The 22,720-nt window shown below is 34.3% G+C and overlaps 2 protein-coding genes and 1 long non-coding RNA gene across 3 annotated transcripts; all 3 read right to left on the bottom strand.

Annotated features, from left to right (window-relative positions):
• Positions 1-2,436: 2,436 nt before the first annotated feature.
• LOC117330321 lies at positions 2,437-4,153 on the bottom strand. The gene is given in 4 exon segments (XM_033888526.1): positions 2,437-2,649; positions 2,651-2,766; positions 3,087-3,299; positions 3,489-4,153. Coding segments are annotated over 4 exon segments (666 nt in total). The 5' UTR covers positions 3,715-4,153; the 3' UTR covers positions 2,437-2,538.
• A 6,632-nt stretch (positions 4,154-10,785) lies between these two features.
• On the bottom strand, positions 10,786-12,418 carry LOC117330324. Its single transcript, XR_004533323.1, has 3 exons — positions 12,076-12,418; positions 11,677-11,890; positions 10,786-11,104 (listed from the first exon to the last, which is right to left on the bottom strand). It is a non-coding gene; the product is annotated as an uncharacterized LOC117330324 (long non-coding RNA).
• Positions 12,419-17,522: 5,104 nt separating this feature from the next.
• Positions 17,523-19,127, bottom strand: LOC117330323. The gene is made up of 3 exons (XM_033888527.1): positions 18,708-19,127; positions 18,306-18,518; positions 17,523-17,886 (listed from the first exon to the last, which is right to left on the bottom strand). The coding sequence occupies exons 1-3, from the start codon at positions 18,964-18,966 to the stop codon at positions 17,660-17,662; spliced, it is 699 nt and encodes a 232-aa protein (XP_033744418.1). The 5' UTR covers positions 18,967-19,127; the 3' UTR covers positions 17,523-17,659.
• Positions 19,128-22,720: the final 3,593 nt, after the last annotated feature.

Below are 22,720 nucleotides of genomic sequence, written 5' to 3' on the forward strand. Positions count from 1 at the left end.
TGAAATTAGTCCTGAACTTTAGTTATAATGTTGTTTAAATATGTGTGGTTAAAGTTAGTCCTGAACTATAGTTATAATGCAGTTTTGAATGTGTGTGGCTAAATTTTGTCCTGAACTATAGTTATAATGCAGTTTTGAATGTGTGGCTAAAATTAGTCCTGAATTATAGTTAAAGTGCAGTTTTGAATATGTGTGGCTGTAATTAGTCATGAACTATAGTCATAATGCAGTTTTGAATGTGTGTGGCTAAATTTGGTCCTGAACTATAGTTATAATGCAGTTTTGAATGTGTGGCTAAAGTTAGTCCTGAACTATAGTTCTAATGCAGTTTTGAATATGTGTGGCTGTATTTAGTCATGAACTATAGTAATAATGCAGTTTTGAATGTGTGTGGCTAAATGTTGTCATGAACTAAAGTTATAATGCAGTTTTGAATGTGTGGCTAAAATTAGTCCTGAATTATAGTTAAAGTGCAGTTTTGAATATGTGTGGCTGTAATTAGTCATGAACTATAGTCATAATGCAGTTTTGAATGTGTGTGGCTAAATTTGGTCCTGAACTATAGTTATAATGCAGTTTTGAATGTGTGGCTAAAGTTAGTCCTGAACTATAGTTATAATGCAATTTTGAATGTGTGGCTAAAGTTAGTCATGAACTATAGTAATAATGCAGTTTTGAATGTGTGTGGCTAAATTTTGTCCTGAACTATAGTTATAATGCAGTTTTGAATGTGTGGCTGAAATTAGTCCTGAATTATAGTTAAAGTGCAGTTTTGAATATGTGTGGCTGTATTTAGTCATGCATTATAGTTATAATGCAGTTTTGAATATGTGTGGCTGAAGTTAACCCTGAACTATAGTTATAATGTTATTTAAATGTGTATGGTTGAAGTTAGTCCTGAACTTTAGTTATAATGTTGGTTAAATATTTATGGCTGAAGTTATACCTGAAGTGTAGTTATAATGCATGTGTAGCTGAAATTATACCTGATCTCTAGTTATGATAAAGTTAGTCCTGATCTATAGTTATGAAGAAGTTAGTCCTGAACTATAGTTATGATGAAGTTAGTCCTGAATTATACTATTTACTTTGCAATCTGTATATAGTTGTTCTTAGTTCTGCGATATAGTTTATATATATATCATTGTACACGTGGTTATATGTATAATACTTCTTTGTTTCAACATTTGTCCAGGTCTTCTATCATTTCCGAAATATCACTTTGACATCTTGCCTCACTGAAGGAGCATTTTATGTCTTTTGAAATCCTTTATTAGAAATAACCAACTAAAGAAAATATTAATACATACTATCATTCATCGTTTGAATTAGGTGGGACAAACACTACAGTACAAAAATAACCACCCAATTTCAAAATACTCTTATTTACACAAAGTTATCTAAATGTCCATTTCAAAGTGAACTATCACCGATATAGGGCTGAGATATATGTCACGCAAATAAACATGGGCTTTCTACTCAAGTTTTCTGGCGTTGTTTTGAGAGACGGACCTTAAACTCGTAATGGGGAAGTATTTTATAGGTATTGACAAGAGATGATACAGGCTTCTAACTAACGTTGTATAATCATCCTTCTATTTGTGTTCTAGTTATACATGTTCGCCTGCCCAGTAACCAAAGTATGGACTCACCATCTCCATTCTACCTCAAACACGTGTTTGGCTGGGGGCTGCTCTTATATACCAAATAGCAACAGCATAGACCGATATCACCTCACTTACCTAATTTAGTCGGAAGTTCTTGTAGGCCAAGTACCCAAAATATTAACCGCCATTTTCCATCTACTTTAAACGTAGACCAAATGACCACAGTACAGATATCCATTTTACGTTTTCCTCCCATATATGTGTTTGAGTTGAGCGATGCTTTCGTCGGCCAAAAACAACAGTATAGATTGACATTCCCCTTCGACCGCCCCTGCGTTAAATTGAGAAGGCGCTACCCTCGTAGGCCAAGTAACCAGAGTAAAGATTTTGTCTGCTTCCAGTAAGTGTTTGGAATAGGTGGTTGCTTTCGCAGACAAAGTAACAAAATTATTGACTGCCATTTCCCTTCTACCTCAAATTCGTGCTTGAGTAGGGAGTTTTTCTCGTAGTTCAAGACTATTGGCCGCAATTTTCTTTTACGTCAATCAGGTGATTGAGAAGGAAGCTGTTCGTATTATCTAAGTAATCAGAGTAAACTTTCGTAGGCCACGTCAAGAAATACTGAGCATATACCCCATCTCACTTCTACCTTTCAGAAGAGATTGTGATTGGAAATAGACCAAATTTAGATGGTTATTTTTTGTACAATCCATTGCCCCCTTTTTTTCTATTTACAGTTTGTGTTTGCGGATAGTCAGACGTTTAAACTGGTTCTGACAAAAAGATATAGAATGAATAGTTTTTATTCTTTTATTACAAAAACATTGTAAAATATCACATGTAATCTCAGATAGATAAATATCATGGAGGATATAATCAGTGTTGTTAAACATCACTGGAATACATTGCTATATAATATATCACAATTGTTTTATATATCTACACATCCGGCCGCTTCCGGGTCGAATATCCGCCCCCTTTTTTCCTGCGGACATAAACCCTGGTAGATCACGCGCTCGCCTCGACAGACAACAAAATAAGGGAGTCTGTTCCCTTCCAGGCCACACATTCAGTCCGTCCGGTCGTCCGGAACAGCTGGGATGACGGGCGCTACACGGCACACAATTAGGACCCTGGCACTGGTTAGCCGTATAATCACCTACATTAAATAGTAAACATAGGGATTAGTTGGAACGAAACCTGAAATATCTGGTATTGTCAATATTCCTTAATCTTTATATACTTTGATGAACCTTATCAAAATTAAGATATCCGTTACAATCATAACTCCAGATTTTATCTAGCAATACATACCGATAGGATCACATGTGTTGAAATATATCTTTAAAGACGGGTATAGTAATATCAATATTATTTCTATCGGTTTGTACAACAACCTTAATGGTTGCCATAAGTTTGTGATTTAGGGAAACAACTCTCTTGCATTATATGAATTTAAAAATATGAATATTTTCTTACATGGATCCTTTGGTTCGATCCTGTCTCCACATTTAACAGAGTCTGGGTTGGCACACCGCTTACTGTCCTCGTCGTACAGGAGTGGGTAGGGACACTCTTGTACTTCCGGTATAACGGGCGTTCCAAGCTCCCTCGGGACGGGACAGTGTATGTATTTAGCACAAGACTCCTTCAGGGAAGCATAACACTGTGGAACACTGTCTTTGATAGAGCCTACAGAAATATAAAGCTAACGTTTTAAAACATTATTTTAAAAGGTATAAAAGACTATTTTCCAACTCAAACTATTTACGGTAAACAGGTTAGCCGTGATCTAGGTAAAAATGTTTATTATTTTAGTAAAATCTAGCATTCTGCCAATGTTAAGATAAATATATTTGCACCCAAAACAGTTACACTTACATTTGTCCAGTTTGGATCCTTTCGGCACACATGCTTTGCTGTTGGGGTCTGTCACCATGTTTCTGGGACACGGGTATTTAGTTCTCTGTCCATTGTAACAAAGATAGAACACGGAACAATCTGTCGGGTCTTCTTTCCACTCGACACCGGTGCTTCCGTCGCATTCCTTACTGCTTTCGTAAGCTGACACAACTGACAAAACTGATAACAGCACAAAGACGTTCATTCTGAATGATGGTAGAATTTTTCTGATCGAGCAGATATCTTAATAAACAGAATTATGTGTGTCTGATTTGTCTGTCTATCCTTTCCCTATATATATAATATAAACATCCCACGAACATGCCGATGACACCATTTTGAAACAATTTGCGTGGTTTCATATCGCCCACATTTGTCCACTTACCGAATACTTTTACAAGAGACATACGACCCTCCTAGTCCGAGTTGGTATTTGTGGTCATCACGATAATTCTGACGAAACATGAATGGATTGGTATTCCTGACTACCGCGGGATTGTAGGAATTTTGGGTATGTTAGTTGGCCACGCAAGGCGTTATATCAAGACGATTTTGTCTGCTATAGAAATTAAACAAATTCCCCCTCCCCCCTTTAAACCACAAACGTGGGTGGTCATTTCTACATATTTTGTCTGTCACAGCACCATTCTTACCTTATTGATAGGTGAACTTATGCTAGACTGTTACGGTCGACTTTGGACTCAATACCTATCTACACCTCACAGAGATATGTCCGAATGTTTGTGTACCTAAGAAGACATGCTTGTTGAAATCTGATATGCTCTGAAATGCTTCTTGTAATTTCTGGACCTGGAAAGCGACACAGCTGCTTAGTTTTAGATTCATTATTAGGTATTACAATATCTATAACATAAATTTGATCATTAAACACTATTTACATTTGTGTGCTTTGCACAGAGGTTATTGTACCTTCTCACTGTGACATTTCTTTCTAGCTAGTTTTAATTTCCTCCGTCGCCCCCTAAACATAAACACTTAAGGTCCTTAGTATACCAATGTGTCCCTATAGGACAACATATATGTATCATTGAATTAAATTTAATGTTGGATCTAATGCATCTACCTCTTAATATATATTTGTGTTGTCTTTTGTGAAATAGGCCATCGGTATGATACATGCGTCGTGGCTATATAGTGTAGATTACTTAATAGTTTAAGTGTTTTTTTATTATAACAGAAGAAAACATTCATTTTTATCTCTTTTATTATTATACATTATGTACTTATTAAGTCTGTTTTTTATTGGTTAGAATTTCTCTTTATCACTGGAAATGAAAAAGAGTATTATATAAATGTATATGTAAAGCGATGGATTGCCTGGAAAATGCGACGATTTATGACTTTCGCTATTACTACACATCCACCGAACATCCGTTTCTTCTGACCCGGTATCTATATTTGAACGATGAAATTGTACAATGTGAATTAAGTATTTTGTTATGTGATGTACTGATGGACCATATCGTTGCTATTACTTTCTAGATCCTACATCAATTATGTACACGAACTCTTATTTAAGTTCTTGTTTAGGTACTAGTTAATTGTCCTGAAAATTCATTTGAACAATTCTGTTTCATATGAAAATATCATTAAGGTACAGAAACATTTTTTTAACTTTTGGTATGAACTGTACTACGACTTTTATCAAAAAGTTTAGATTCATTAAAAAGACAAAGAAATCAATAATGCAGTAGACCTAAACATCGTTCTCGAATGATTTTGCAGTAGTCTAGATAGCTTTAAAATACATGTGAATTGAAAATAGGTGAATCAGTCAATCTTTTACATGGGGTGTGATATTAAAGACTCGAAAGATACGTCATTGATATTTCAGAAGCTCAGAGAAGTTGCTCCCCTTTAACTTTTACAGTATCCACTAGATTTGGTTTTGAAGGGAAACGTGGTCTCTGATTTACCAGGTTTTACAATACAATACAATCAATGCTAACATGAATGGTGTAAGAGAAGTTCTTTGTTAATTGTTTAAGTTGTCTTTTATCATATCGAATATATTTTAGTGCATTAAGTAGCATACTCTACATCAATGTGAATCAACACTGCTATTTTCTTATTTCGGAGATTTTCATTTCGATACAGCATTATATATATATTAGTGATAACTTTTTTGGAGCAGACAGTGTCAACAAAACCAGCGTAGAATAGTCACGATCGATTATAAAGGTGTAATCAAAACCACGATGAAATAAAATACAGGAAGTGTAAAATCAACTGTTCGTCAACGATTGACATATCTAAATCGAATTTCAACAAAAGAATAAAATTTGTAGTAAAGCGGGAATAGTTTGTCCTGTTCGACACGTACTAGCTAGTGTAGCACGTGCTGTGTGCTATTGCGTTTCGCAGTAAATGCTAGTTGGGGTCATTTGTAGCCGTCGTCCCGCACTGAGCGGTCATACCATTTTTGTTTTTTTGTTTTGACTGTATTGTAGGTTCATAACGGTCAGTAGGTTCCATAGGTGTTACCCCTGAGGATAACATGCAGTGGGAAGTAGTTAGTCTGAACTCTCCCTTGCCATTGGACGCAGGTTTCCGGAAATTTATCTGGTTTTTCCTGAGCGAGCAGGTTGATCTCGGTGAAGGGGATTTTTTACTCCTGAAAAAATGTAATCGTATTATAATAGTGGCCTTCTTTGTCCTTATGTCACTTGTATAATCACTGTTTTTTCATGTCTGACATTAAACGCCGACCGCTATTTAAACGGCGGGCTAGACGGCAAATGGATATTTGCGTTATTGTTTAATGTTAAAGGCATATTTTAGTGTAGAGAAGACTGGAAACAAACTGTGCCACTGTAGTCTTATCTTACTTTTTATATCAAACTAGGCTGATCGGAATATCCAGCAAACCTATGAAGGTAGTAACAAGCTTAGGCTTATTATGGGGAGATATCATTTCAGTTTGTCTATGAAAAATGAATTTGCTGAAATGGGCAAATGTTTACGTTCGATTATCACTCAGAAAATATGACCATTTTGAATATAAACACTCACTCTCTTTACACTGCATTTAAGCTGTATGCACTAATTGGTGATGTCTAATACATTTATAATTCTATTATTTTTAGACCGTGATTTTTATCGTTACATCTATGTTAATTGTTTTGCAGTGTCTGTGCAGGAGAGGAGAAACATTATCTGTTACACATACCGTATTTCTTATCCAAATTTACGGTGGACTCCATCGTCACTACATAATTAGGCCCGTTTGTAGAGAGATTGTTTTTGTATCATTACATGTACAATACAATTATAATATACTGTGTGTTATATATGTAATAATGTATACACACAAATCTTGGAACTTTATCTGTATAAAGAGTGTTTATTGCAAAATATGTTATCGGGCCTTTCGTTATCGGACCCTTCATTATCGCACCCTTCTTTATCGGACCCTTCATTATCACACCCTTTGTTATAGGACCCTTCATTATCGCACCCTTTGTTATAGGACCCTTCATTATCGGACCCTTCGTGATCGGACCCTTCATTATCGCACCCTTCGTTATCGGACTCTTCGTTATCGGACCCTTCGTTATCGGATCCTTCATTATCGCACCCTTCGTTATTGGACCCTTCGTTATCTGACCCTTCATTATCGCACCCTTCTTTATCGGACCCTTCATTATCGCACCCTTCGTTATCGGACCCTTCATTATCGCACCCTTCGTTATCACACCCTTCGTTATCTGACCCTTCATTATCGCACCCTTCGTTATTGGACCCTTCGTTATCGGATCCTTCATTATCGCACCCTTCGTTATTGGACCCTTCGTTATCTGACCGTTCGTTATTGGACCCTTCGTTATCGCACCCTTCGTTATCGGATCTTTCGTTATCGGACCCTTCGTTATCGCATCATTATATTGTCAACCTAGACTTCTTCAATTTACGATATTTGACTGGAAACATCTTTGTCTATTATCCTTTGTCGAATCATCCTGGTGTGTTATATCACGACCATCATTTTTCTAGATTTAATCGATAAGTTCAGAAACGTCGCGATTACGCCAATGTAGTCCAGTTCATCTCATTTTCATTTCCCGCTTCTGCCTGTCTCCTTATCTGTTTCCGTACCTGAATTAACTGGTCACATATTGTTTGGCGTATCTTACTATTCACAAGAATTACTATCGATTTCGAGATCGGAAACGTTTGTTACCATCGTCTACCTATTGCATCACCAGGGCATCCCGCCATCGTGAGAACCCCGGGAGGAAATCTCACTCGCACAAGGTCGTTCGTGATTCTCGACATCCGCAATGCGCTTTTGAATAAACTGATCATTTAGCTTTTGCTTTACTTTATGCTTCAGCATTTGTCAGTCTCAACTAGAATGTTTTTGGAATGACTAACTATGCCGAAAAAAAGTCATTGAATGATGTGTTTGCAATTTGTAACCATTTTGAATGAAATATATCAATTTTGTGCATTACATATGTAATGCTATATAATTTACTTAATGATTGATCATCTTCTGTAATTTGTGCCAAAATAAAATCATTTTACTTGTAATCATATTTCCTGATGGAAAGCGTGTTGCTTCACCGTATATAATTAGGAGCAACTTTTCCTTAGTTTTATAAACCTCTGACGTATTGTCTCTAAGTAGGTCATATATTTCTGCCAGCACAACAGTGTCGTCGGCATATAACAAAATAAATAGTTTTAATATCTTGTAGATATTTCATCTTTAACCACGTCATGAGTAAGGAACTCTAAATCATTCAAATAGAATGAAAATAACAATGACAATCAAAGCTCCACTTGTTTAAACCGATATTACACGGGAGAGGTTTGGTTTGTTCATTTCAAATTTTTACACAATACTTCGTATTGATATTTTCCCTTATATTACCATTTCACCGTATTTTTTCTAAGTGCAACTCTACAAAGTATCAAATACGTGTTTAAAGTCAATGAATGAACAGCATTATTTCGTATTATATGACAAATACACTGACACTTATGTTTCATATTGTCTGTCGAAGCATAGCCTTTCCTAAATCCGGCTTGATTTCCAAGTATGAGATTTATTTATTCGGTCAACAGATTTAATCTTTTGTAAATAATTTTCGAAAACTCAACACATAAGTTAACGATAATTAACGAGGTCATTGTTGTCTCACTTGGTTTTGTATATTGGTTTAATTAGACTTTAGTCCATGACTGTGGTATGATACTATAGTCTGATGCAGGTTTGAATGATTTAACATATATTAATAAAAATTCTCGATTGAATATTTTATATATTCCTTCAAGATTTCATCGTTTCTACACGTTTTATCGTTACTGAGATATTGAACAGTCTTTCCTATCTCTATCTCAGATATTGGACTATCAAGAACATGATCATACACATTTCCATGTTAGTCAGTTATAGACAACTGAAAATCTTCCGCGCCACTGCTGTCAGTATTTGTTGTATGTTTCCTCTATAGATTTATTCACTTAAATGGTTTTCCTCATGCAATCTATTTGATTCAATTATAACTTTTTTTAGGTTAATTTGTGACAGTTTTATTTTTTCTCCCTCCATTTTGTCTTGGAAGGCTGAAATCATTTTGTCATCGTATTACGGTATCATTTGCCTTTTCTCTTTAGCCTTTTTTTATTCGGGTTATCTTTTTATGATTTTAGTATTATGTTTTTGCGATACCGGTATTAAACTCTCGCCTTTTGTACACGTTTGTTTTAGTTTTACCGGACGGGTATACATTTTTTTAACACCGATGTTCGTCAGAATCCATGTTTGTTAATATTTCACTTAGTTATTTTAAGAAATTTCTCAATTTCCATTTGGATTTTTAGTATTTCTGGCAACTTACATATTGTATTATATTTAAGCTTTCCGTGTAATTAATTCTTTCGTTTATTTGTTTTATCGATTTTGAGGAACATAATTCTGTGATTTTCATCTAGCAAGATTGGACGTTTTCCAAGCAATATTGGAAAGATGGTTTGCAACAGATGATAAAATTTAAGGTACTTTTGGATGTAGTTGATATGAAATATGCTGGATATTGAAAAATAACTATTAATCTACAGCTGATTCAACTACGAGTTTAGTAGTGTTTTTTTGTGAATAGGGTGAATATACTTAAACTTCTAATCAGCTTATGTAAAAAGAGATTAATTATCCTCTATCAACCTGCTATTTTTGTCAAACTATAATTTAAAAAAACAACAAATAAGAACTTTGATATGAGCTGGCTATAACATTTCTAAATGGTTAGTTGTATCATCAACAAATGCTAAAAACCTTATATAAAATCTCCCATATGATTCGGAATTTATTTGCAGACCATTTTAAAAGGGAAATTGACCGGCATTTTGTTTTATTTCATAACAATAAACTAAAAAATCCCATTAAAAGCCAGTTCTCTAACACTCATCCCACAATAAAAACAATCGTTATATTTGGTACATTTATTATGTATTCTCTTCTGCTATACCCCTAAATCAATGTCTGTAAACAACTGTATTGTCTGTCCATTGCCAATATTTGTCCTCACAGTTCCGTACAAGCTTCTAAATCTATAAACTACTTCACACGTGCATAGTTTATCACGATCTTGTCGAACTAACCCTTCCTTGAGATGTCAGGTATTCAATTAATTTGTAACATCTTTATACATATGTGTGTGTGTCTAATGTCAAATGAATAAAAAGTCATTTACAAGTCCTTACGCATGCCAATACAGATGTTTATGATATACTTAACATATGCATAAACGTTAAGTTGTACTGTGTGTCTTTTTTCGATCGTGTTTAGCTCTGATTTGCCAGGTTTATTGTTATGCCGGTATATCCCATTTCTATTTTGTCCCTGATGTCCCTGATATGAAACTTACCAAAAATTATAGATCTTCTCTGTACTTCCTAATCTTATTTCTAGATACCAATAAATCCCAAATGGATATCACATCTATTTCGATATCTTATTCATTACACGTTGTATACTGTTGTATACTGTATTCTCTATGTAATTAAGGTAAGCTGGTTTAATTCATTTGTGAGTGTCGCTGTGTTCAATCCTCATACACATTATTGTCTTTAACACGTCATTTATAATGTGCAATATATATTAACACTTTCTTAATGTCATGTCTGTTATTGATTTATAATATAACTAGACATGATATTACATTACACATCATCCCCTCAAGTAAAACAAATAAAAATATGAATAAATAAAAACATTTTATTACAAAGATGTTTTATGTGAAATATCATATGTAATCTCAGAAGAATAAATATCATGGTGGAGATAGTCAGTGTTGTAGAGCCTCACTGGAAAACATCGATATACAGTTTATGACAATGGGTCTATACATCCACGCATCCTGCTGCTTCACGATCAAAGATCCGCTCCTTATTTCCCTGTGGACACAGACCCTGGTAGATCACGCGCTCTCCTCGACAGACAACAAAATAAGGGGTCTGTTCCCTTCCTGGCCACACATTCAGTCCGTCCGGTCGTCCGGAACAGCTGGGATGACGGGCGCTACACGGCACACAATTAGGACCTTGGCACTGGTTAGCCGTATAATCACCTGTATTGAACAGTAAGGATAGGGATTAGTTGGAAAGGAACCTGGAATGTCTTTAATCTACAGTAAAATTGTCTGTGATGTTGATAAAGTGTTAAAAAAGCATCATTACGGAACACATTTTGATAATACTAGTTGCAATCAATGCTGTTACTCTAGATATACGCAAAAATGATCTCTAATGTTGATAATTAGTTCATATGACAATATGGTATATATCGTTAAATACAATTACAGAATTATGGATGTAAATGTAGACGAATATGTGTCAAATCAGATTTCAATATCCATTTTACATTAACTTCATTTTTCAGTATGAACAGTTTCCGATGCGGGGAAATATTTCTGTTCTATTACATGAATTTATATCAAAATATATTTCAAAAGATGAATTCAACATGAAATTCTGTTTCACTTCCGCACAGCGTATATTTAAGTTAAACCTGTATGATATATATAGATATAAAATGTAACAAAAATTAGAAAAGTAGACTCTTTCATGACTTGTGCCCTGACCGGGCCTCGAACTCGACACGTAATCACCAAGCTATACATATATAGTTTTCTATACTTACATGGATCCTTGGGTTCGATCCTGTCTCCACATTTAACAGAGTCATGGTAGGCACAAATCTTACTGTCCTCGTCGTACAGAAGTGGGTAGGGACACTCTTGTACTTCCGGTATAACGGGCGTTCCTAGCTCCCTCGGGACGGGGACAGTGTATGTATTTAGCACAAGAATCCTTCAGGGAAGCATAGCACTGTGGAACAGTGTCTTTGATAGAGCCTATGGAAATAAAAAGCTAACGTTTTAAAACATTATTTTAAAAGGTATGAAAGACTATTTTCCAATTCAAATTATTTACGGTAGACAGGTTGACCGTGATCTAGGCAATAGTTTATCGTGGTAAAATGTAAGCATTCTGCCAATATTAAGATAACTGTATCTACAGCCAAATCAGTTACACTTACATTTGTCCAGTTTGGATCCTTTCGGCACACATGCTTTGCTGTTGGGGTCTGTCACCATGTTTCTGGGACACGAGTATTTAGTTCTCTGTCCATTGTAACACAGATAGAAAACGGAACAATCTGTCGGGTCTTCTTTCCACTCGACACCGGTGCTTCCGTCGCATTCCTTACTGCTTTCTAAAGCTGATACAACGGACAAAGCAGATAACAGCATAAACACGTTCATTCTGAATGATGGTCGAATATTTCTTATCCAACATCTATCTTATGATACCGAATTAGCTTGTGTCTGATTTGTCGATCCATACATGCGCTATATATATATATTCTGAACATCCCACGAACGTGATGATGACGCCATTTTCAAATAAGTTGCTGCTCCTCGTGTCGCCCACACTTTCCCACTTAACAAATATACATCGTACTTCTGCTGGTCATGACGATAACTCTGACGAAACATGAATGGATCGGTATTCCCGACTACCGCGGGATTGTAGGAATTTTGGGTATGTTAGTTGGCCACGCGAGGCGTTATATCAAGCCGATTCTGTCTGCTATAGAAATTAAACAAGTCATCCTCCTTTGAAACTGCAAACATGGGTGGTCATTTCTACATTTTTTGTCCGTCATAGCACCACTCTTACGTCATAGATAGGTGTAGTTCGGTCAGAGTGTTACGATAGACGTTGGCCGCATAACATATCTACACCGCACAGAGTTGTGTCTGAATGTTCGGGTACCTAAGAAAACATGGTTGTTGTAAGCTGATATACTTGAAAAAATGCTTCTTTCTCTACAAGACCTGGAAGGCGAAACAGCTGCTTAAGTTTTAGATTCATTTTTAGATATTACTGTATCTATTTCTTAAATTTGAACATAAGACGCTTTTTTTTTACAATTGTGTGCTTTGTACAGGGGGGTTAATGCACTCTCCCATTGTGTCATTTCGTTCGAGCTAGTTTTAATTTCCTCCTTCGCCTCCTGGTCCGTAGTATACTTTTGTGTCCTTATAGGATGAAATAAATATGAATTGAATGAAATTTATTGTTTGATTTAATGCATCTCCCTCTTAATCTGTGTTTGCCTTGTCTTGCGTGAAATGCGCCATCAATATATGATACATGCACCGTTGCTATTTCTATATTATTAAAATTTTGATTTTTTTTTCTTTTGATATCTTTTATAATTTCATATTAAGTACTTAGTAAGTCTGTTTCTGTTTGTTATATTTCTTTTCACCACCAGAAAAGAAAATAGTATAAACTTGTATTACATTTTTTCCATTGAAATAAAATCAAAAAAAAAATCGATAAAAGTGACATTTCCACTAGTGAAAAATATCACTTTTTATGTTTTAACCAATCAAAACATTGCGTACAAACAACAATGGGAAAAATAAAAAGCGTATCCGGTATATTTTGCTCTAAAATGTAATAAACAGAATATCTAACATTATCTTCAGTAATACCAAATATATTTCACTCATGTGGCTGCGCACTCGTGAAAAATATCAAAAAGTTTCTCTCACTATTTAAATATATTTGGTATTACTGAAGACGCTGTCCTCTATATCCTCTATGTAATATATATATGTAAATGTAAAGAGTTGGATCGAGTTGAATATTCGACAATTTTTTACTGTTGCTATTACTTCAATACGCATATAGCAAAAATCCGTTTGTTCTGATCCAGTACTAATATTAGAACAATGAAATTGTACAATGTGAATTCAGTATTGTTATGTGATGTACTAATGGACCATACCGTTACTATTACCAACTATATCCTGCTGGAATTATATACACGAACTCTTATTCAAGCCCTTGTTAATGTTTTAGTTAATTGTCCTGAAAATCCCATTGATCAATTCAGTTTCATACGAAAAGAAAATCAAAGCATAGAAACATTTGTGTTACTTTAGTATGAACTGTACTACGACTTTTAGCAAAATTTAGATTCATTAAAAAGACAAATAAAATTTAACCAATAAAGCTGTAAAACCATACATTTTGGCTTTAGTTTACTTTTGTTCTCGAATGTTTGTGTGATGTTTTCTTTACCAATCGAGTATTGATGGAATATTCTTTTTAGTTTCATGCTGGTATGAAAGAAAAACCGAGCTCGAAATCTATCATGACTACACGTAAATGTATTACTTTTAAAATTTACAATTAATTACTAGATCGTCAAGTGGAAAGTTTAAAGTACATTGAATTGAATAGAGGTGAACAGGTAAACCAATAATTTCTTTTACACGGAGTTTGATATTAGTCTCCCAAACGTATGTCGTTCAATATTCCAGAAGCTCAGACAAGTTGCTGCCCTTTTATAGTAAACAAGAATAAAACAAACGTGGTCTCTGATTAACTGTTGCAAAATTTATGAAAAACTATTTGATGTTGCAGACTGTTTAAACAGATTTTTAACAATAAAATATAACTGATGCTAACATGAAAGGTGTAAGAAAATTTATGTTTATTGTTTATGTAATTCCTTTGCTTTTTTAATTATTCTAAATGTATTTAAATGAATTATGCATCATACAAGTGAATTAATACTGCTGTCTTCTTATTACGGTGATTTTCATTTCTGATAAATGTTATAAATATACTAGTGATAACTTTTTAAAAACAAAACCAGCATAGAAAAGTCAAGATTAAATATATAACTGAAATTCAAACCACGATAAAATCCAAGTTAAGGAGCTATAAGATAAACATTTCGTCCATGATTGACATATTATTGTCGCATTTCGATTGCTTACAGAAGAATGGGGACACAATTTAGTCTTATCTTACTTTTTATATCAAACTTGGTTGATCGTTATAACAAGCTTAGGCTTTTTATGGGGTAATATCATTTCAGTTTGTAAATGAAAAACAAATTTGCTTCAAAAGGCAAATGTTTACGTTGGATTATCATTCTTCAGATAATATGAACATTTTGAATATAAACCCCCATCTCTCTTAACAAGGCTTTAAAATCGGTTATGTTTAATACATATTTGGTTCTATTTCTGAGGCATCGATTCTTATCGTCCTAGCTATCATTATATGTTACACTCACCACATTTCTTATTTGAATATATAGTGGACTCTGTCTAAACCGGATACCATCGCCACTACATAGTAAGGCCGATTTGTAGAGAACTCCAGATTATAGAGTGTTTTTTTTTTATCATTACATGTATAATAAATAGTTTTGCAATATATATACAAAATTGGTAAAATGTTGAACATAGTTATGTCATTCCTTCGCTATCACATCATTATATTGTCAACCTAGACTTCTTCAATTAAGATATTGAATTGAAAACACCTTTGACTGTTTGTTACCTTTTATCAAATTATCCAGATGTTGTATATACCGGTCATCATTCGAAAACGTCCCGCTTACGTCGAGATCATCTCATTTTCATTTCCTGCTTCGATATTTGACTCCTTATCTGTTTCCGTACCAACATCAACTGGTCGGACATTGTTTAGTGTTTCCTTTTCATAAAAAAGAATCACTTTCGATTGAGAGTTGATATATGTAGACCTAGTGACGGAAACATTTGTTATCATCCTCTATCTATTCCATAATCAGGATATTCCGCCATCGTGGGAACCTCGCGAGTCAATCACACTTGCATAAAGCAGTTTGCATTCTCGATAGCCTCAATCAATTTTTTAATAAACTGATCCTTTAGTTTTTGTTTCACTATAAGTTCCAGCTTTTGTCGACTTCATCTAGTATTTTTTCGAATGACTTTACATTCCAAACCATTCCAAGTCATTGAATATTTTTTGTACAATTTCAAACCATTTTGAAGAAAATACATCCAGTTTTTGCATAACATATATAATGTGATATAATTTACTTAATAATTTATCATCTTCTGTGATTGATTTGTGCCAAAATAAAATCATTCTACTTTTAATTATATTTCCTGATGGAAGATGTCTTGATTCATTGTATATAATTAGATTATAATTAAGTTTTATAAACCCCAGATGTAATGTATCTAGACAAGTCATATGTTTTGAATCCTAAAATATCTTATGCGTTTAACAATATCGGCGATATTTATGTATCAAGTACTTTAAACTGTTAATCAACAGATATTTGGATATTAATTTTCCTATATACATTGCAATTCAAATCAAGGTTTCTGACCTTGAACCTCTATTCATTTTCTTTTAGCCTGACCAAGGTGTCCTTTAGAGTGGAACAATAATCAAAGGAATGGATAATAATTTACAATGTCAAAAAGTCCTGCCCGTACAGCATAAATTTATGACAGTTTTTTCTTATCGATAAAATTAATTTCTTAAACTTGTTTATAGTAACTTTTAATTTCCATTCTTTATAGTATATATCACTAGCTACATCTTATGCTTTCTGTAGGCCTTCGGTAATTCTGGCAGCACAACAGTATCGTCGGTATATAACAAAATAAATAGCATTGGGTACATTCTGTTGAAGTGTTGACTAAATTATCAATATATTGTAGAAATTTTATATTAAACCTCGATATCAGCAAGGAACTCTTAATCATTCAAATAGATTGAGAAGAAAACTGGCAATGAGTGGCACCTTGTTTTAAACCGATATTACAGGAGAAAAATTAGTTCGTTACAATTTTTATACAAGAGTTCATATTGATATTTAACCTTATACTACTTTTGAACATTTTGCCGAAAGTACGACTCTCTGCACAGTATCAAAGGCTTTTTAAAGTCAATTAATGAACAACATAATTTCTGATTATATGATAAATTATTGATGCTAATGTTCAATATTGTCTGCAGTGGCACAGCCTTTCCTATATCCGGCTTGTTTTCCTCGTATGAGATTTATTTAATCGGTCAGCTGATTCAATCGATTATTTGATATAGATGTGAATAATTTCTGAAACATGATACTAAAGTTAAGGATAGGTATCGAGGTCGTTGATGTCTCCCTTGGTTTTGTATATTGATTTAATTAGCCCCATAGTCAATGTGATATAATACCAGTGTGGTATACAGTATTGAATAATATAACATATACCTTAACTATTGAATGTTTTTGATATTCATTAAGGATTCCATTGTTTCCACACGTTTATTGTTATTGGGATTTTGAATAGCCTTTCTTATCTATATCTCAGATATTGGACTATTAAGAACATGATCACAATATTTCCATTAGATGTAGAAAACTGAAAATCTTCCGCTTCACTGCTGTCAGTAATAAGATTTATTTTGTATATCCTCTTTATATTTATTCACTTTAGTGTTTTTCCTCCTGCTATCTATATAATTTTTTTCATTTTTTGGGTCACTTTTGGACAGTTTTCTTATTTCTCTCTCCATTTTAATAACATTTTAATACATGTCATGTCCAAATTGATTGATGACATTACTAAATATGATTCATATTATTAACAAATCATCCTTTTAAATAAAAAAGAATAATAAATCAATCGAAAACTTTTATTACAAAATGTTTTGATAAGAAATATCATATGTAATCTCAGAAGAATAAATATCATAGTGGAGATAGTCAGTGTTGTAGAGCCTCACTGGAATACATCGATATACATTTTATTACAATGGTTCTATATATCCACACATCCTGCTGCTTCAGGGTCGAAAATCCGCTCCTTATTTCCCTGTGGACACAGACCCTGGTAGATCACGCGCTCTCCTCGACAGGCAACAAAATAAGGAGTCTGTTCCCTTCCGGGCCACACATTCAGTCCGTCCGGTCGTCCGGAACAGCTGGGATGACGGGCGCTACACGGCACACAATTAGGACCTTGGCACTGGTTAGCCGTATAATCACCTGCATTAAACAGTAAGGATAGGGATTAGTTGGAAAGGAACATGGAATGTCTTTAATATACAGTAAAATCAATTATTTAACTCTAGATGATTTTAAGAAATGCACATAGGATCTCAAATATTGATGATTAGTTATACTAAACATTAAGGTATGCATCTTTAAAGACAGTTACAGTAAAACATGTGTTTGTAGAGGATTCCTAGCGATTTCCTTCTGGTGGTTGTAACTAGCTAAATGATGGCCCTCAGTTTGCGATTTCTGTTGTATTACATGAACTTATAATGAAATATATTTAAAAATCAGCACGTAGTTGCGACCTATGACATATAATCCCCAAGCAAGAAATACCCCAAGCTTACACCTGTGCACCAAATTCACGTCTCGATATATTTCTTGGCGTATAAGGGATTCATACTAACATGGATCCTTGGGTTCGGTCCTGTCTCCACATTTGACAGAGTCTGGGTAGGAACACAGCTTACTGTCCTCGTCGTACAGAAGTGGGTAGGGACACTCTTGTACTTCCGGTATAACGGACGTTCCAAGATCCCTCGGGACGGGACAGTGTATGTATTTGGCACAAGACTCCTTCAGGGAAGCATAACACTGTGGAACACTATCTTTGATAGAGCCTACGGAAATATAAAGCTAACGTTTTAAAACATTATTTTAAAAGATATAAAAGACTATTTTCCAACTCAAACTATTTGCGGTAAACAGGTTGACCGTGATCTAGGTAAAGATGCTTGTTATTTTGGTAAAGTGTAGCATTCTGCCAATATTAAGATAAATGTATTTGCAGCTAGAACAGTTACACTTACATTTGTCCAGTTTGGATCCTTTCGGCACACACGCTTTGCTGTTGGGGTCTGTCACCATGTTTCTGGGACACGAGTATTTAGTTATCTGTCCATTGTAACATAGATAGAACACGGAACAATATGTCGGGTCTTCTTTCCACTCGACACCGGTGCTTCCGTCGCATTCCTTACTGCTTTCTAAAGCTGATACAACGGACAACGCAGATAACAGCATAAACACCTTCATTCTGAATGATGGTCGAATAATTTTATCCAACATCTATCTTATGATACTGAATTAGCTTGTGTCTGATTTGTCGATCCATACATGCGCTATATATATATATTCTGAACATCCCACGAACGTGATGATGACGCCATATTCAAATAAGTTGCTGATCCTCGTGTCGCCCACACTTTCCCACTTAACAAATAGACATCGTACTTCTGCTGGTCATCACGATAACTCTGACGAAACATGAATGGATCGGTATTCCCGACTACCGCGGGATGGTAGGAATTTCGGGTATGTTAGTTGGCCACGCGAGGCGTTATATCAAGCCGATTCTGTCTGCTATAGAAATTAAACAAGTCATCCTCCTTTGAAACTGCAAACATGGGTGGTCATTTCTTCATAATCTGTTCGTCATAGCACCACTCTTACGTCATTGATAGGTGGAGTTCGGTCAGAGTGTTACTGTAGACTTTGGACTCATTACATATCTACACCGCACAGAGATGTGTCCGAATGTTCGGTTACCTAAGAAAACATGGTTGTGGTAAGCTGATATACTCTTGAAAAACAATCCTTCTTTCCCTACAAGACCTGGAAGGCGAAACAGCTGCTTCAGTTTTAAATTCATTATTAGATATTACTTGATCTATTACTTAAATTTGAACATTAGACGCTATTTGCAGTTGTGTGTTTTGTACAGGGGGTTATTGCACCCTCCCATTGTGCCATTTTTTTCGAGCTAGTTTTAATTTCATCCGTCGCCTCCTATACAGCAACACTTCAGGTGCTTAGTATACTGTTGTGTCCCTATAGTGCGAAATTAATATAACATAGAAATTAATTAATTAATTGTTTGATTTAATGCATCTACCTTTAATCTGTCTTTGCCTTGTCTTGCGTGAAATGAGCCATCAATATATGATACATGCACCGTTGCTATTTCTATATAATTAAAATTTTGATTTTTTTTTCTTTTGATATCTTTTATAATTTCATATTAAGTACTTAGTAAGTCTGTTTCTGTTTGTTATATTTCTTTTCACCACCAGAAAAGAAAATAGTATAAACTTGTATTACATTTTTTCCATTGAAATAAAATTAAAAAAAAAATCGATAAAAGTGACATTTCCACTAGTGAAAAATATCACTTTTTATGTTTTAACCAATCAAAACATTGCGTACAAACAACAATGGGAAAAATAAAAAGCGTATCCGGTATATTTTGCTCTAAAATGTAATAAACAGAATATCTAACATTATCTTCAGTAATACCAAATATATTTCTCTCGTGTGGCTGCGCACTCGTGAAAAATATCAAAAAGTTTCTCTCACTATTTAAATATATTTGGTATTACTTAAGACACTGTCCTCTATATCCTCTATGTAGTATATATATGTAAATGTAAATGGTTGGATCGAGTTGAATATTCGACAATTTTTAACTGTTGCTATTACTTCAATACGCATATAGCAAAAATCCGTTTGTTCTGATCCAGTACTAATATTAGAACAATGAAATTGTACAATGTGAATTCAGTATTGTAATGTGATGTACTAATGGACCATACCGTTACTATTACCAATTATATCCTGCTGGAATTATATACACGAACTCTTATTCAAGCCCTTGTTAAGGTTTTAGTTAATTGTCCTGAAAATCCCATTGATCAATTCAGTTTCATACGAAAAGAAAATCAAGGTACAGAATCATTTGTTTTACTTTGGTATGAACTGTACTTCCACTTTTATAAAAAAAAATGTTTAGATTCATTAATAAGACAAATTATTTAACCAATAAAGGTGTAAAACCATTCATATACATATTAGCCTTAATTTACTTCTGTTCTCGAATGTTTGTGTACAGTTTTCTTTACTAATCGAGTATTGATTAATTTTTTTTATTAGTTGATATGAAAGAAAAACCGAGCTCGAAATCCATCATGACTACACGTAAATGTATTACTTTTAAAATTTACAATTAATTACTTTATTGACTACATCGTCAAGTGGATAGTTTAAAGTACATTGAATTGAATAGAGATGAACAGGTAAACCAACAATTTCTTTTACACGGAGTTTGATATTACAGTCTCCCAAACGTATGTCGTTCAATATTCCAGAAGCTCAGACAAGTTGCTGCCCTTTTATAGTAAACAAGAATAAAACAAACGTGGTCTCTGATTAACAGTTGCGACATTTATGAAAAATTATTTGATGTTGCAGACTGTTTAAACAGATTTTTAACAATAAAATATAACTGATGCTAACATGAAAGGTGTAAGAAAATTTATGTTTATTGTTTATGTAATTCCTTTGCTTTTTTAATTATTCTAAATGTATTTAAATGAATTATGCATCATACAAGTGAATTAATACTGCTGTCTTCTTACGCATGTGGGTTAATGTTGCATTTATAATTAAAAAGAACAAAAAACATCATGTTTTAATATAAATTCAATATTTAATGATTTCCCGGTTAGTTCTGTTTGTTTTTTTGATCGGATTTTAATGTTAGGTGTCCAAGGTCTTTATCGGGATGTTTTCGTCGTTCCTCGTGTTCTCGCGGGGTCACGTGACCGGCACGAAGGACTACATTAACACTTGGTCGGTAAATATGGCCAGAGCACCCGACCAACGTATTTTGGCGTACAAACAAATATGATACACTTATTCATCGTGCTAAGAAACCGAGAAAAAGTGCTGTACATTCTTCTATTTATTCAAGTATGGTTACATAACGGCATTATAAACTGGTGTTAATTGAAGAAATGCCGATTAATTGACTACTTTTTAAGTAATTTTGACGATGTTTGTCATTTTCGTAAGAATGTACAGCACTTTTCGTTGCTCTCATACAATTACCTTCACGCTCGTACCTGTTTCATAAGTATTGATTTAGGGTAGTCGGGTGCTCTAGGACGATTCATAGAGCAAGTGTTAATGTTCATTCTCCAATATTGGAACTCTTCAGTGTTTTAAGTATTGAAATCGGCATATAGAAACGAACAGACGTTACTAAACGAATGCAATGGATCGTAATTAATTCAATTAATTATTTACAGATGATTTCCAAAGACATAAGGTATAGTTAGAAGTTTTCGGCTGTACACATGCAAGTTTGTAAATTCGTCACTGTGATGAAACCATCGTCCTCGTCGTTGCCATGACAGCCAATCGAAGCTGCGATCACGAATGCACTGACAAAGTGAAAGTTGAAGTATTTTTCGCAACATGCGGTTTAAAATTAAAATTACAGTCACACCTCATATTGATTGGGGTTGTTTAATCATACCTGATCAATTGAAGTATCAGAAAACTAACAAAAACATTAAAAAACACAGAATGAAGCCTTCGTGTCAGGCAGTGCAGACACAACGCGGGATCTGTAAACAATGTGACGTCATTGGAATGTACAAGTTGCAACAATGTACAACAATGTATATTTTACATGAATACACTAATGAGCAACAAAACGGGACGCAACATTAACCCACATGCGTATTACGGTGATTTTCATTTCTGATAAATGTTATAAATATACTAGTGATAACTTTTTCAAAACAAAACCAGCATAGAAAAGTCAAGATTAAATATATAACTGAAATTCAAACCACGATAAAATCCAAGTTAAGGAGCTATAAGATTAACATTTCGTCCATGATTGACATATTATTGTCGCATTTCGATTGCTTACAGAAGAATGGGGACAAAATTTAGTCTTATCTTACTTTTTATATCAAACTTGGTTGATCGTTATAACAAGCTTAGGCTTTGTATGGGGAAACATCATTTCAGTCTG

This window comes from Pecten maximus, chromosome 7 (genome assembly GCF_902652985.1).
Source record: "Pecten maximus chromosome 7, xPecMax1.1, whole genome shotgun sequence".
In the NCBI taxonomy this organism is placed as follows: Eukaryota; Metazoa; Mollusca; class Bivalvia; order Pectinida; family Pectinidae; genus Pecten; species Pecten maximus.